The sequence below is a fragment of the Bradysia coprophila genome, unplaced genomic scaffold (genome assembly GCF_014529535.1).
Source record: "Bradysia coprophila strain Holo2 unplaced genomic scaffold, BU_Bcop_v1 contig_687, whole genome shotgun sequence".
Lineage (NCBI taxonomy): Eukaryota > Metazoa > Arthropoda > Insecta > Diptera > Sciaridae > Bradysia > Bradysia coprophila.
Window position 1 is genome coordinate 542348 of NW_023503927.1, and position 13123 is coordinate 555470.

At 39.9% G+C, this 13123-nt stretch overlaps 2 protein-coding genes and 1 long non-coding RNA gene across 3 annotated transcripts in view; all 3 read right to left on the bottom strand.

The window, feature by feature from the left end:
* Positions 1–167: 167 nt before the first annotated feature.
* Positions 168–6502, bottom strand: LOC119083474. Its single transcript, XM_037193193.1, has 3 exons — positions 6412–6502; positions 5958–6183; positions 168–5886 (listed from the first exon to the last, which is right to left on the bottom strand). Exons 1-3 carry the CDS (start codon positions 6427–6429, stop codon positions 227–229), a joined length of 5904 nt encoding a protein of 1967 aa, XP_037049088.1. The 5' UTR covers positions 6430–6502; the 3' UTR covers positions 168–226.
* A 2517-nt stretch (positions 6503–9019) lies between these two features.
* On the bottom strand, positions 9020–11504 carry LOC119083489 (glutaredoxin-C4-like). Its single transcript, XM_037193217.1, has 3 exons — positions 11215–11504; positions 10909–11013; positions 9020–9209 (listed from the first exon to the last, which is right to left on the bottom strand). Exons 1-3 carry the CDS (start codon positions 11389–11391, stop codon positions 9114–9116), a joined length of 378 nt encoding a protein of 125 aa, XP_037049112.1. The 5' UTR covers positions 11392–11504; the 3' UTR covers positions 9020–9113.
* Positions 11505–11827: 323 nt separating this feature from the next.
* LOC119083492 overlaps positions 11828–13123 on the bottom strand; it is a 32848-nt gene continuing 31552 nt past the window's right edge. The window contains exon 3 of the long non-coding RNA XR_005088873.1: positions 11828–11930. This is a non-coding gene — a long non-coding RNA (uncharacterized LOC119083492). The remainder of the gene's footprint in view (positions 11931–13123) is intronic.

Genomic DNA, 13123 nt, shown 5'->3' on the forward strand with positions numbered 1-13123 from the left:
TGACCACATTTTTTAAGGCTATAAATCATTGGCAGAGTCATCACTGGCAAAGTTCCAGTAGTAAATCACTCGATAATAACCAAATTGTTTTCTATTCAAACTTCGATAGATTCCAAAAGTAGGATAAGAAAGGTCCGCAGTCGAAAAGTGGATCAATAGACAAAATCCTTAATTAAAAATCTTTTTTTTATTTTTCCATCGATAATAAGACTTGAACATGATGTCATTACAATTTCTTCGACTTCAACCAACCGGTAATAATTTCCCGCATCGTAACATCTATAAACAGAACTGTTTCGTTAACTCCTACCTCCCTCAATTGCCTTACATACGAAATCCGACTTTCACAGTACGATTCATCACCACCTTTGACGAAACTCAAATCCAAAATGTTTTCCGTTAGGTGCACCTTGGCACAGCTGATCAAATGATCGACGTTCGATTCAGTGATGAAGTTAAAGTTACCCTTAATCACCCGAACGAAGACGTTCAAGAATTTCGCGAACGCCATACAATCGGTTCGCGTCGATAAGTTCGGAAGTAATTTCAGCAGAATGCTAAACAAGCGCAACTCCATTTCGTTTACGTTGTCGTAATCACGCTGATCGTGTTTTATGGAAAACCATATGCTGTTGAACACGCTGCACAGGCCGTCAATGATATCAAATTGATAGAATTCCGCAGTGTCGACCACCGTATTCAGCCAGGCTAACAGTCCGATTTTCTCCAACAGAATTTTGTTTGATTTTGGAATTTTAACAGCCACATTGATCACTCGCAAGATGAGCAAATTCGTCTCTAACGTCGACATTGGCGTACCGTAGAATCCCAATATCGCTTTGAAAATGCTCTGCGATATCAGCAGTGTGAAATCACTTCCACACTTGATGCCATCACGAATCACGCCCAACATAAAATTGCGATAAGTCACGTGATTGACATCCGAACTGTTGAACAGCACGTTGAATTCAGGAACGTCCAGGAAGTTGAATGTGTTCTGCAACGTAATGTAGTTGGACATCGGTCGATACAGTTCGTTCAGTGGATTGGTGAGGATGTTTATGGTCTGCGCTAAAAATATTCCCGACACGTAGGGCACACGTGGAATTCGACTCTTTTTCGTTTTTCTCATGTCGACGGTCAATTCACCCAGACCGTTTTGGATGCAATCGAATAAATGCAGCCAGACCTTGTTGTCGATGAACCGAGTCTGTTCCAGATGACTTCTGTACCGTTGCAGAGCATTTCCAGTGGCCAGCCGTAGTGATTTGCCCTTACAAGACAAAGCAGCAAATGTCATTGCCAACAATCCATTTTGTACCGGTCGAAGTGGTCTGGTAAAGGCTTCCGGTGCGAACGACATAGACATGAGTGGTACGAAAAATGCTGGATCATAAATGTCGTCATAAACGTCCTGATTTCGATAACTCATGTCTGACAGCTCCGGATCGTACTCGTTCCGCACGACACATTCCTCTAACCGATTTGCTGCTATGTTTGGCATGTCCAAATGTTCGTTGCCCACAATGCCATGGTAACTGAACCGTATTCTCGGAATCTGGGACGTTGCATCCAATCGACGCCAAATGGGGAAATTCGTTAGCGTTTTCTCTGCACAGCTCGCTTCAATCAATGACATGGCCTGCATGGCAGGTGATTCTTGATTCAGATTTGTCTTCGTTTCGTTCTCCTTCAGCGAATAGTAGGAAACGGCGCTTTCACCCCACATGAACGGTTTGTATTCGTGCATTTTGATGCCGGCCAGCTCGTACTTCTGTAAAATGGCCAAAATGAACTGATCGCATTCGGACAACTTGGCCTGGTATGCACCCAAGAACACCGGCACGTGATTGGATTTAATTGACGCGGCATTTTTCTGCAGCAGCACGAACAGTGTGTACATCAGGTAGGTCTTAGTGTTCGATCGCTGGGTTTGTAGTGCTAAGTCGAAGAATGCCGAGTGGGACAAAGCCATTTCGTAGAGTTGGGCCGGTTCTGCGTTCTCCGAATTGTTCGCATAAAAATGGTCGCACAAAAATCCAAATATTTTCAGAAGAATTCCGGAGGTGTCGCTTGCTGTTTCTGCAGTTATTCCCGTTTTCAAGCAGGTACGGCTGATGGTCGTCCACAACGGTGAAGTCGTTATTTTCTGATACGAATCCGGATTGATCTTGGGAATACTTCTACCCAAACTCATCCACTGACTGATGATGATCGCGTATCCGTTGATCTTGTGATAGTCCAGACTGTCCTTCTTCAGCAGCAACGAAAACAATTGAACGAAAATGTTGATGAAATTCATGAAAATCTGTTCCCGTTGCTCGGGCTTGTCAGTACCCAGTGCCTTCAGATGTATGGCTTTGATGATCTGAAGCTGATACACTTCGGCCGAATCGAATTTATTCGATTTCTTTGCAAAGTCAATGCACTCGTTCAGCGGCATACACTGTTCGATCAGAAACAGTGTGCTGAATATGTTCTCCTTGTAGATGACGCCGGCTTTCTGCGGCTTTTCGATGGTTTTCATAATACCGCTTTTGAATTCGCTGTACATTGACGACAGCAGAGTCGGATCGAGTTTCAGTGATCCGTTAGCGACCACATTCAACAGCGGATACAGCAGCTCCTTTTTCGTTGTCAATGTGGGCAACAGTTGAACGAAGCTTTCCGTAAACGTCTTATTCCTCTCCAACAGGAGACTAGCCAATTTGATGGCCAATTTCGATGGCTTTCCACTTTTCAGTATCGCCGTAAATAGATCATCGGACACAGAGCCAATGCTGTGGTAGAACACTTTCAAGTAGCTGAACACCGCATCTTCAAACCTTTCATTTATCGGCTGATCGTTGGTGTGGCTCATTGCTGCTACGTAGATCTTACAAATGCTCGCGATGTGTTCGCTGGACAGTACCTTCACCTTAAGATTAGCCACGCGTTTGACCACAAAGCCCAAAATGTCCAAGGAAATTCGGCTCATCGGAGAAACCGTTGAAAATTCATCAGTCGGCAACTTGCCGATACTTTCGATAATCGTAACAAGATGATCATGCTTCAACGAGAAAACGTCAAGTATTGCCAGAACATCGTCCGATGTTGATGGAGGTTTGAACGTGCTATCCTTGTCTGTGGCTTGAAGAACTGCCTGTTCAATTTGGTTGGTGATTTTGGTCCGATAATGATGAAGAATGTCGTCCAAATAGTCGGCGCTCAGTTCGCCAATGTACTTCGTTAGATCGACAATAAATTTCGTGACGCCGGTGTTGTGCCAAATGTTAAAATTGTCGAGGAAATAGAAGCGACTCTCGAATATGTATTTCAGCGATGAAGTGAAGCTGTTATCGGCCTGTTCAACTTCGAAGCCACCTTTTGTGTCTTTCGCGTCACTGTTCCACAATTGATGCAGCACTTCAATCAAACCTTTCATGTACGTCGTACAACGGTCGTTCAGTTTCACATCAAAGCCATTTTGTTTGTTCAATTGGACGACGACGAACATTGTCACGTAAATGAATATCATGACTCGTGACTCGGCGCTGAGATTTCGGTCAACTTCCATTTCGACACCGCCGATCCGCAATCGTACTCCCGATGAAGCTGATTTAAACACATCTTCGAACGTTTTGTCACCGTCAAGTAGAGCTTCGTAAAACCGCACCAAAGTGGCGAGATCGTGTTCAGTTAATTTACCGGGCTTACCATTCACCAACCAATTTTTCATGTACTTGCCATACTGATGCTTCGTATCCTTCATCAACGACTGAATCGATTCCGGTTCCGGTTGATAATGGAACAGCAGAAATCCAATATTGGTAATGTATCCGCTCGCCAGTTCGTCCTTCTGTTCACTTAGCTTGGCAACAGCATGAACGAAGAAATTGCTCAACGTCGGTATGTCCATAAAACCGGTCAAGGTAAGTCCGTTGTCAATGTTGAAAAACAGTTCTTCGATGTTCTTGACATTGCTGACACCATCGATTTGACTCGGCGCCAATTTCGATACTTTGTTGGTGTTGTACGTGGTCAAAGTGTTCACCAAGAATTTCTTGACACTATCCACTGCGTCGTGATCGATGAATTTCAGCGCCTCCAACCACAAATCAATCTCAAGCATTCCATTCTCGAAGAATCCTGTGTTCAGGAACACATTTCTCAGCAACAACTTCGCTTCGTTCTGTTCTTTCTCCGCACCAAAGATGAACACATTGATGAATGAATCGACGACCTGATTAAACAACGGCGTATTCACTGACAGAGCCTTCGGTTCCAGTGTCAGAATCAACTGTACGGCTTTCAGCTCGATTCGGGTGGAGCTGTCATGACCGCGATGCATCTCATAGATCGGTTGCAAGATCTTCATGTAATTCATGACTGACGCCGATGCATCGATGAAGGACGGTATCGATTTGGCGATGATTAACAGCAAATCCAACGTCGATTCTAAATGATTGAACATATCGTCCTCGCCGGGCTTCATCAGTGTCATGTGCAAAGACAGCAAAATTTGCTGGACCGTCGGCGAGCACACGAAGATGTGGTTGATCATGTCGAATTTGATTTTTCGCATATCGTGCTGACTGTAAACGTTCCATTTACCGATAGCGAATAGGAAGTTATTGCATTGCTTGAACATGACATGCAGCAGTCGGGTGGTGGCGTATCGGATCTTTATGTTCGAGTTTCGGATTCTCGAATCGATTGCCAGTTTTTGTAGAATTTCCGGCGCCATGCAAATCGTCTGGATGAGTTGCACCATTTCGGAGGCGCTCATATTTTCCGCACCGGTTCTGAGAATGTTCGGCGACATGCCCTCCAACATCTGACAGAACCAATCGACGGTTTGAAAGAATTCCGCCTTCTTCTTGACATCCAGGAAGAAATTGTAACGTTTCAGTGCGACCTTGGACAGCTCCGGGCAAGCTTTAAGCACTTCGATGGCCAATTCGGCCGTGTACGGATTCTTCCACGGTTGTTTGGTCACTGACAAGAACACTTTCTGGGTGTTGTTCTTCTTCAACAACCGGAAGCCGATGCATTGAAAGGCGATTCCATGTTTCCGCGAACACAACAGCACGTTCAGGAATTCGTAGGTCACTTTCGACACCAGCTCGAGTTCTTTTTTGTCCACAAAACTGTCGGCGTTTGCCTTATCTTTCTTATCCAGTGTGGCCGCAAAGTAAGCCGGACCCTTCCATTCGAACAGTGCAACCAGTTTTGTGACAATGTCAACGCTGAACACTTGCACTTTCTTGGTTTTAGAGACGTGAGTGGCTTTCAAGACGAATTTCAATAACGTGCCCAATACCAGCGAAACCGTGTCTTGACTGTCATACACCAAGCCTGACAATACGGCCATGATCAATTCGTTGCGGTCCAATATATTCCGGACCAGCATGACATTCCCTTCTATCAGATATGCCATCACAAAGTGGATGTAGCATGTGCGAACCGTCTCTTCCCCACCATTCGCATCCGGTTTCGTGTGATGTGTGTAACGCTCCAATGTTTCCGGATTGAAGACCACATTGATGGCGGACAAAATCTCTCGTCCGAATGATGGTTCCAGAGCCACAACGGCAGTCAGCAATTTCAGTACCGATTTCCGATGACTGTTGGTGCGTGAGTTCAACAGAGACTCAATGCATGACCGATGTTTGTTCAAGAGGTACGAACACGATTGAACAGCCGCTTGTGTCAGTTGAGTGGAATTGGATAGAATTTCGATGAGAACGAGCTGGGTGATTTGGAAGAGGTAGGAGACGTGGAACAACTGTGTTTTGTCGATTCGTTCCAAGGCTTCGATCAGTTCTAAGGGTTTGCCACCGACGTTCACATATTTAGCGATCAAACCAGAATTTGTCGCTGCCTCTTGTAGGAAATGACGAAGTTCTGCAACGAAACAAGCAAATGGATTTTTTTCACTCTGTCAATCACAGGCACAGTGTCACAAATATCGTTACCTGCAATGAAATCGCCCGATTTCAATTTCTCCCGGAACTTCTTCATATTGAACGATCCGGTGGTCTTTAGTTCCTCTTCCACCTCTTCCTCGACATCTGGGTGCTCTGCGATTTCATGGTCAGACGCATCGTTTCCATTCTCAACATTGTTGTGTGACACTTGGTCGGTCTTTCGAATTTTACCATTTTCTACGATTTTGTCCGAATGTTTACGTTTCCGATTCGACTGGAGATTACAGAAGATTTCGTCATTTCACTTGATTTCAATTTTTGAATTTTAGCAAACAAATAGAAAATAAAAAAACCCGATGTCCAAAGACAACGTTCAATGGGTTACTCAACGAAACAAGACCCATCAGGACAGTAATTCGCCTCTATTTCACAAGCAAAAATGTAGCGACAACAATTGCAGAGATAGAACTCATTATTCAACCAACTTATGCGAACTTCTTACCTTCTTAGAAGCACTCATTTTAACTTAAAAAGAAAAATTAGTTGATGAAAATGCGTTCGGTCGTTCACACTTGCTTGAAAACTGTCAAAATGATTTCACACGTGTGAGTGACATAAGCGAAGGCGAAAAAGAACCCAGCCAAATCATATCTGTGGAGTGCCAAAAGAGCGGCTTATTTCAAACGTAATGATTGCGAGATTCTCTTCCACGAGAAACCAAATATTGAATTTATTGAATTACTTTTTAGTTTCACAATAAAAGTAACGCAAAATATGAGCTTTGATATAGAGTTTGATCGTAATAACGGACTGCTCCAGTTTCACATCAAGCAAACACTAAAATTGAGGCCAAAATATTACATAGATCATTTTCAAGTTACGGTACTTTCAAACATAGCCTCACTTTAGATTCGTTAAATGTTTCCTTCATTCGTTCATTCATTTGTATGAGTTTTTTTTTGAACTTAAATAAAAATTAGTTTTTGTTGTAATCGTTTGACCAGCTCTGAGGAAAGTAAGAAGTTTAACGAAATTTTCATGAACTGATTCGTGGTCGTTATAGAGGCCCTATATTTTTGAAAAAGGATTCTGTTGGAATGATATCATCAAAAGTAAACTAAAATCCAGTATTTGAACACGCCCAAATGTATGCTTTTAAGCAAAGCATCGATGACTCTTAAGAGCGCTCATCGCTTGGTAAATTTCTAGCCTACATTTATACGCAAAAATATTCGTTTTTTGATGATTTCTCTAAATCGAATCTTTTTTTTTAAAGCAAAACCATTAAAGCACGCAAAAATTTGTTACTTTTAAAGGAAAAATTGGTTTGAGAATTATAACTTTATCCACTTGGAGAAACCCTTGAAAAATGCGTAAATTACGCAAAATAAGGTGGTATTTTGACTGTGTCAAAACGAAGTTGTTATGCTAGAGAGGGTATTGGTATTTGTGAACATGCGTAAAATCAAATAAATACGATTTTTTTTTGTTTGAAAGGTATTAACGAATGTAAAGCGTCAGTGATATTTGTTGCCTAACAAAATGGCTGCCGGCAGCCATATTGGATTTCAGTAAAATTGAAATATCTCTGGAAAAATGGTACTTAGAGAGTTTCTGTTAACATAGATGGAATTGGTTATGTGTGTGTGGTGCTTCAGGCATTCCATTTATGGAGACATCTATATATAACTATATACAGCTATATTGAGCTATATACAGGCATATAGAGCTATATAATAGCATATTCATCTGTGAAATGTTTATTTATAGTAAAATATAGGTAAAATTGACGCTATATAATAGCTGTTTAAATAGGAATTTATGAAAGTGAATTCGTACGGGGCTGTCTATATTTCCTCCGGTAATTTATTTGTTGATGATAACAAGGCAAAGAGTGGATAATGTAAGTGATTTTAAAGGCGAATAGCTTTTTAGTAGAGAAGAAAATGAAGTAAGATAAATAAAGAATTTCACACTAAAGGCTTTTGATACGAATAGGTGTTTCGTACGGGTCGGCGTTAGCTATGTTTTTTAACCTGCATTGGGCCCCTTATTATATGGGACGTCGGAGCGCAGTTGTAATATACCAACATGAAAAGGGCAATTCCATTGTGATATTGAATCGCGAGCGGTTAGAATCGAGGATTCCCGAATACATTTTAGAAGATGAATAAGACGTAGAACACCCGAAACACTCTCAAAATCGCCTTTCCTGTTGAACACATTCAGCAGTTACATGAATTTGCCCGAAAAAAAACTTAATTTATATGGGATATTTAAACTACTGCGTCGAGTACACTCCTTAATTTATTTCACTTCTAATGACCTGATTTGCACTTCTTTTCTGTCACTTTCACAAAGATAAGAACTAGTTGCGAAATGGGGTTGTTTTCGTCACTAGATGTGATATTATCAAATAAGCGAAGCGAGGACATTCGATATTTTTAACGTAACGGACCATCAGAGGATCATATGAGTCAGTGTTATGGTATGTTGAGTTCTTGTCGACATGTAATTTGAAATGAAAAATTGATGCACAGGTGGCACAGGAACAAGTCAACAGTAGTGTAAATAGTTTTCAAACGGTGGCCTCACTTAGGATTGATAGGATATTATGTATGCGGTCTGGTCTTCCATAATTCCTCACACAAACACTGATTATATCTTCTTGGCATCCGTTGCGTCGTTTCCAAGTTAAATACATTGATTAATTCAAAACCATCAGCATTATAGCAAAATGTTCACTATGATCGGGCAGGGTTTTGTATTTTGAGCTGTTACAATTTCCACATAAGTCGTGCCAAATTTTCCGAAAAAAAATTATTTCTAGAAAGGCCTTAGTCTTGTACCTATTTGATATGATTTTGCAGGAATAAATTTTTCCTATAAACGAATTTATTGTGCAAACACATACGGAAATGGTCATGTTACTGTCGAAAGTGTAGAATTGCGGTCGGCGTCACTGAAAGCAGATAATGAGCGTAGAGTAGATTAGATGTACAAAACAACCGCAGTCTTATTGACTTATTGTCTCACAAAAAACCTTTTATTTTTAACATAAAAAAAGAAAATTCGAAGCATTCGCACACTTCACATTTTTCTGGGTAAAATAAATTCGGAAAGAGTTAATCTTCGTGGATTTTAATGAATTGAAAAACAATTAAAGAAAGAAATAACCGAGGAATTGAGCTACAAATTGAAAAATTAAGCTAACAATTTCTGTAGTTGGCCAGTTTCGTACAATTTTTTGACTTCAGTTCCACCACCAATAAACTTGCCATCGACAAAAACTCGAGGTACCTGAGGACGAAATGAAAAAGAAAATGTTAGTTGACGACCTCCAGGCGTATTCGAAATTTCAATTCTTAAAATTCCTGAAAATTCAAAATATTTCTTATTATAAGTCCTGCCTCCGAGTAGCATGCTTCGTAAACGGTTGAAAATATGAAAATCATTCTTCACCTTCGAACGTCCGAATAAAGGTTTTACTATCTATGCTGAGAGTGTATTGGTGTGACTTTGCCATCTCTAGGCACGGGAAAGTACTTTTCGCAGGACATGCACCAACACATTCTCAGCTATTACAGTAAAATATCGCTTCGCTCGCGCTTACGTACACATCTTGTGTGTAATAGGGTATCATGAAATATACTATATTCCTGTCGAACAATTCAATTTCAATTTAATTTATTGCATACAAACAACAAGGATTTCTCCTTATACAAATGTTTGAAAGAAAACAATATTACAGAAAGTTATAATAGTCAGAATAGAAAAGAGTGAAAAACAAATAGTGTAAATAAGAAATGCCTCGACTGCCTGATTACTATCAAAACGAAACGTACAATTAAAAGCTCATATGGACTGTACGGAAAAGGAGAATGACAACGTATAAAATGACGATAGACTGTAGGCTACAATGCTTGTGTGATTTAGAGCGTGATTGGTATGCAGTGGTAGGTATGAAAATCCATGTTACGAGATCAAATGATCGAAATAGCATCTTTTGAAACTGTTGATAGCTCGGCACATCTTGATGGAATTCGGCAGCATATTATAACTAACAGCAGCACTAACGAAGAACGACTTGTTGTACTGACTCGAATTGTGCCGTGGCAAAATTAGAAGTTTTGATCGAGACGACCTCAGCAGTTTGTTAAAAAGATATTCCGGTTCTTTGTAGGTGAGCAGCTTAAACATGAAGACAGTTCTGCGGTAACTGAGGAAATTGACAAGCGGGCATCCAACAATTCGCTTGACATACTCGTCGATGTTGTCTCGTCTCCCAAGAAACAATTCAATAAATGTCGTCGTACAGTTCGTTTTTCGTAGGCATGTTCGATAATTCATTCGATTGATAAAACGTCGATTACTTCTTCGAATCGATTATCGATATTTTCAAAAAATCAATATCAATCGACAAATATTGTCTGATAATTCGATTATTATCATCGACTGATGATATTTTTCCTTCGAATCGCCCTCTTTGAAACGCTATCTGACTGCACATCGAATTTACTACAACAAGCAGGTTAACAATTAACAGGAACTTCTAGTCTCAAGCTAGTGTTTTCTGACAATTGTATGACATGAAGGTCAGCTGCAGAGATTTCGTTTCATTTCCTGTCGATTTTCGTTAGAAGCATTCGAGTTACGTCGATATATTCTAGAAAAGTGTACACCCGTTCGAACCTGTGTAAAACGTTAGTGCTGTTCGCGTAATATGTCGATTTGAGAGACTTTTTTTCCCGTACAAAAACTTATCTTCACCGCAAACATTGCAAGTGAACAAACATTTGCCACACAAAATGATAACATAATTTCCAGAACGAAAACTCATTACAGCTGTAATGGTCATAGCTGTGCTCATTAAACATATTAATTTTTGACCTTTATCGATTCTGTTCAAGGTGACGAATATTATAGTCAATCGAAAGTGCATGAACTAGACGTTTCATTGTTTCCACAGTACAAATGATTCATTTCGTTGAATACTCACTGAAGTAGCCCCCGTCATTTCGCCAAGAACGGCTTGAATCTGATTGCAATCATCCCGATTCTCAAGTTCAATAGTAACAGCTGGGAAACTGAGTTTCTGGAATGTCTGAAAACGTAATAATTTTGGTTAGACAACGGGACTTTGAAGTAATCGTCTATGACGCGCCAAAAAAACCCAATCATCATGAATCACTGGTATACACAAATGCACAATCTACTTTTCACTTGTTCGCACAACAGCGATTCAATCGATTTTCAAATGCGAAAAATATTGACGAAATTCCTCCGTGAAACTCGTTTTAATTACCTCTTTTGCAATCGTACAATACGGACAATACGATTTGGAAAATATTATGACCTTATTTTTGGCTATGGCCTCTTTTACAAACTGTGCAGCTGGTCCAGACATATCGGCTTTGATGAAACGAGGTACTCGAAATATTCCACTCAGAAAGTTACTAACAAGTGTAATAGTCTGTCCCATTTGAGTGTTGCTTTTATATTTCTGTGCACAAACGATGATGCTTTGACACTCACGAGATATTTTCTCAGAAACGTCATAACATCCAAGGTTATTCTTTGGCGACAGGTAAGGGTGATGTGCGTTGTTTCTTGAAACCGCATACAGTTTTAAATGGATTGTAGATATGAATAGAGAATGTTTGAAATGATAAAAGAATCAACTTTTGTAACTAAAAATATCGGTGATTCAGTAGTTAAAGTTTTTGTCTGCCCTGGCAGAATGTTTTTCTTACATGCAAATGTCCCAAGAGCATCTTTTTTAATGACTAGTGTGTAGAGAAATGATAAGCGCGGCCACTCATGGCTGGGATAGAACACGCCTGACGATGACAAATTGATTACATGTGACCGATGGGAGAAAAACTCCATATAAAAATCCAACCAATACATCAAAAATATATGTGAAATTGAGAGACGAAATGAGAGACAAAATTGTTGAAAAAAATATGCCTCAGGCGTGTTCTATCCCAGCCATGAATGGCCGCGCTTATCATTTCTCTGCTAGTGTGGCGAGTTTTGCCAAGAGACAATCACATAAGAGGTAGAATTCAGTTTTGGATTTTTAGAAATTTATTTGGGGGCATTCCGCGACTAATTAAGTAAAGTTCAGGGTGCCGAAAGTTGGCAAGGCGCAATTAATTTCAATGTGTTAAGATGAGAAGCTTTATAATTCGATAGGTTTCGAACATTTTATTATACTCGAGAGGTAATACGGTAACATTGATGTTAATCAGATCCCGGCAATTACATGCGAGCCCAGACATGTTTAAGTGAAAGTGTCTTATGTTTAAGGTTCTATGTAGGTCACTTAATTTTTCCAAGAGAAATGTAAACAGCACAGCAGCATGTGTCCAAGTTTACTCCAGTTTTACTTACTGGTCCACGCATACAATCACACTGATTTAAATATTTAGTTTTTAGCGGATCTAACGCTATAAAATGAAAAAAATATTGGAAAATTGCAAATTTGCTCAAACCCAGTTGACTATGAAATGAAATGAGAATACGACAATCGTTTTCTCGCCTCGTCTTGTGCAACTGATGTTTGGGTTTAGTAGATCTAAATGTTGTACAACATGTGAGTTACCATTGAATCATGTAAATAATGGTATACCTCCAAAAACGGTTTAAAAATTCAAGGTTCTGAAAGCTCCAAAGAACAGGTTAAGCCACTTCTGAGCTGATCACGAAGGCGGTGGCACACTAATTTTGACAATTTAGACATGAGTGAAATGATATGGATTGTGTGAAACGTCAACTTGATAAACATATTTATTTTTTCAAGATTTTTTTTTGTACAACCTGTTATGAGTGTGTTTAACCTGTTCTTTTAGAACCGTGATAAAAATCGGTCAGGGAAAAGACCGAAAGAGAAGGAAATATATTCGGACAAGTTATTTTAACTTGCATTGGGGGACATGTCAAAAAATTGTGTGTAAAAATGCAATGACAAGTATCCCAAGGCAAGTTATAATTAATAACTGGTCTTTGGAACTCTCGCTCTGATCATAACAGTATATATACAGTTGAAAATGACAGCTGAAGCAAACGTAGTGTTGAATCGTTGAATGTGTGGAAACGATAAAATATTTATTGCCTGAATTGCCAAACATTGCTGGCAATTCTAAAAATAACGAGATCACAAAAATGCCACCAATCTAAAACCACAGGCAAACGAGGCAAACCTTATGCAA

Coding starts and splice junctions, on each gene's coding strand:
- LOC119083474 (XM_037193193.1), bottom strand. Junction 5,887..5,957: donor ATCGGGCGATTTCATTGCAG/GTAACGATATTT, acceptor GTTTCGTTGCAG/AACTTCGTCATTTCCTACAA.
- LOC119083489 (XM_037193217.1), bottom strand. CDS start 11,391: ATGGGACAGACTATTACACTTGTTAGTAACTTTCTGAGTGGAATATTT. Junction 11,014..11,214: donor ATTGTACGATTGCAAAAGAG/GTAATTAAAACG, acceptor TTACGTTTTCAG/ACATTCCAGAAACTCAGTTT. Junction 9,210..10,908: donor AAATGACGGGGGCTACTTCA/GTGAGTATTCAA, acceptor TTTCGTCCTCAG/GTACCTCGAGTTTTTGTCGA.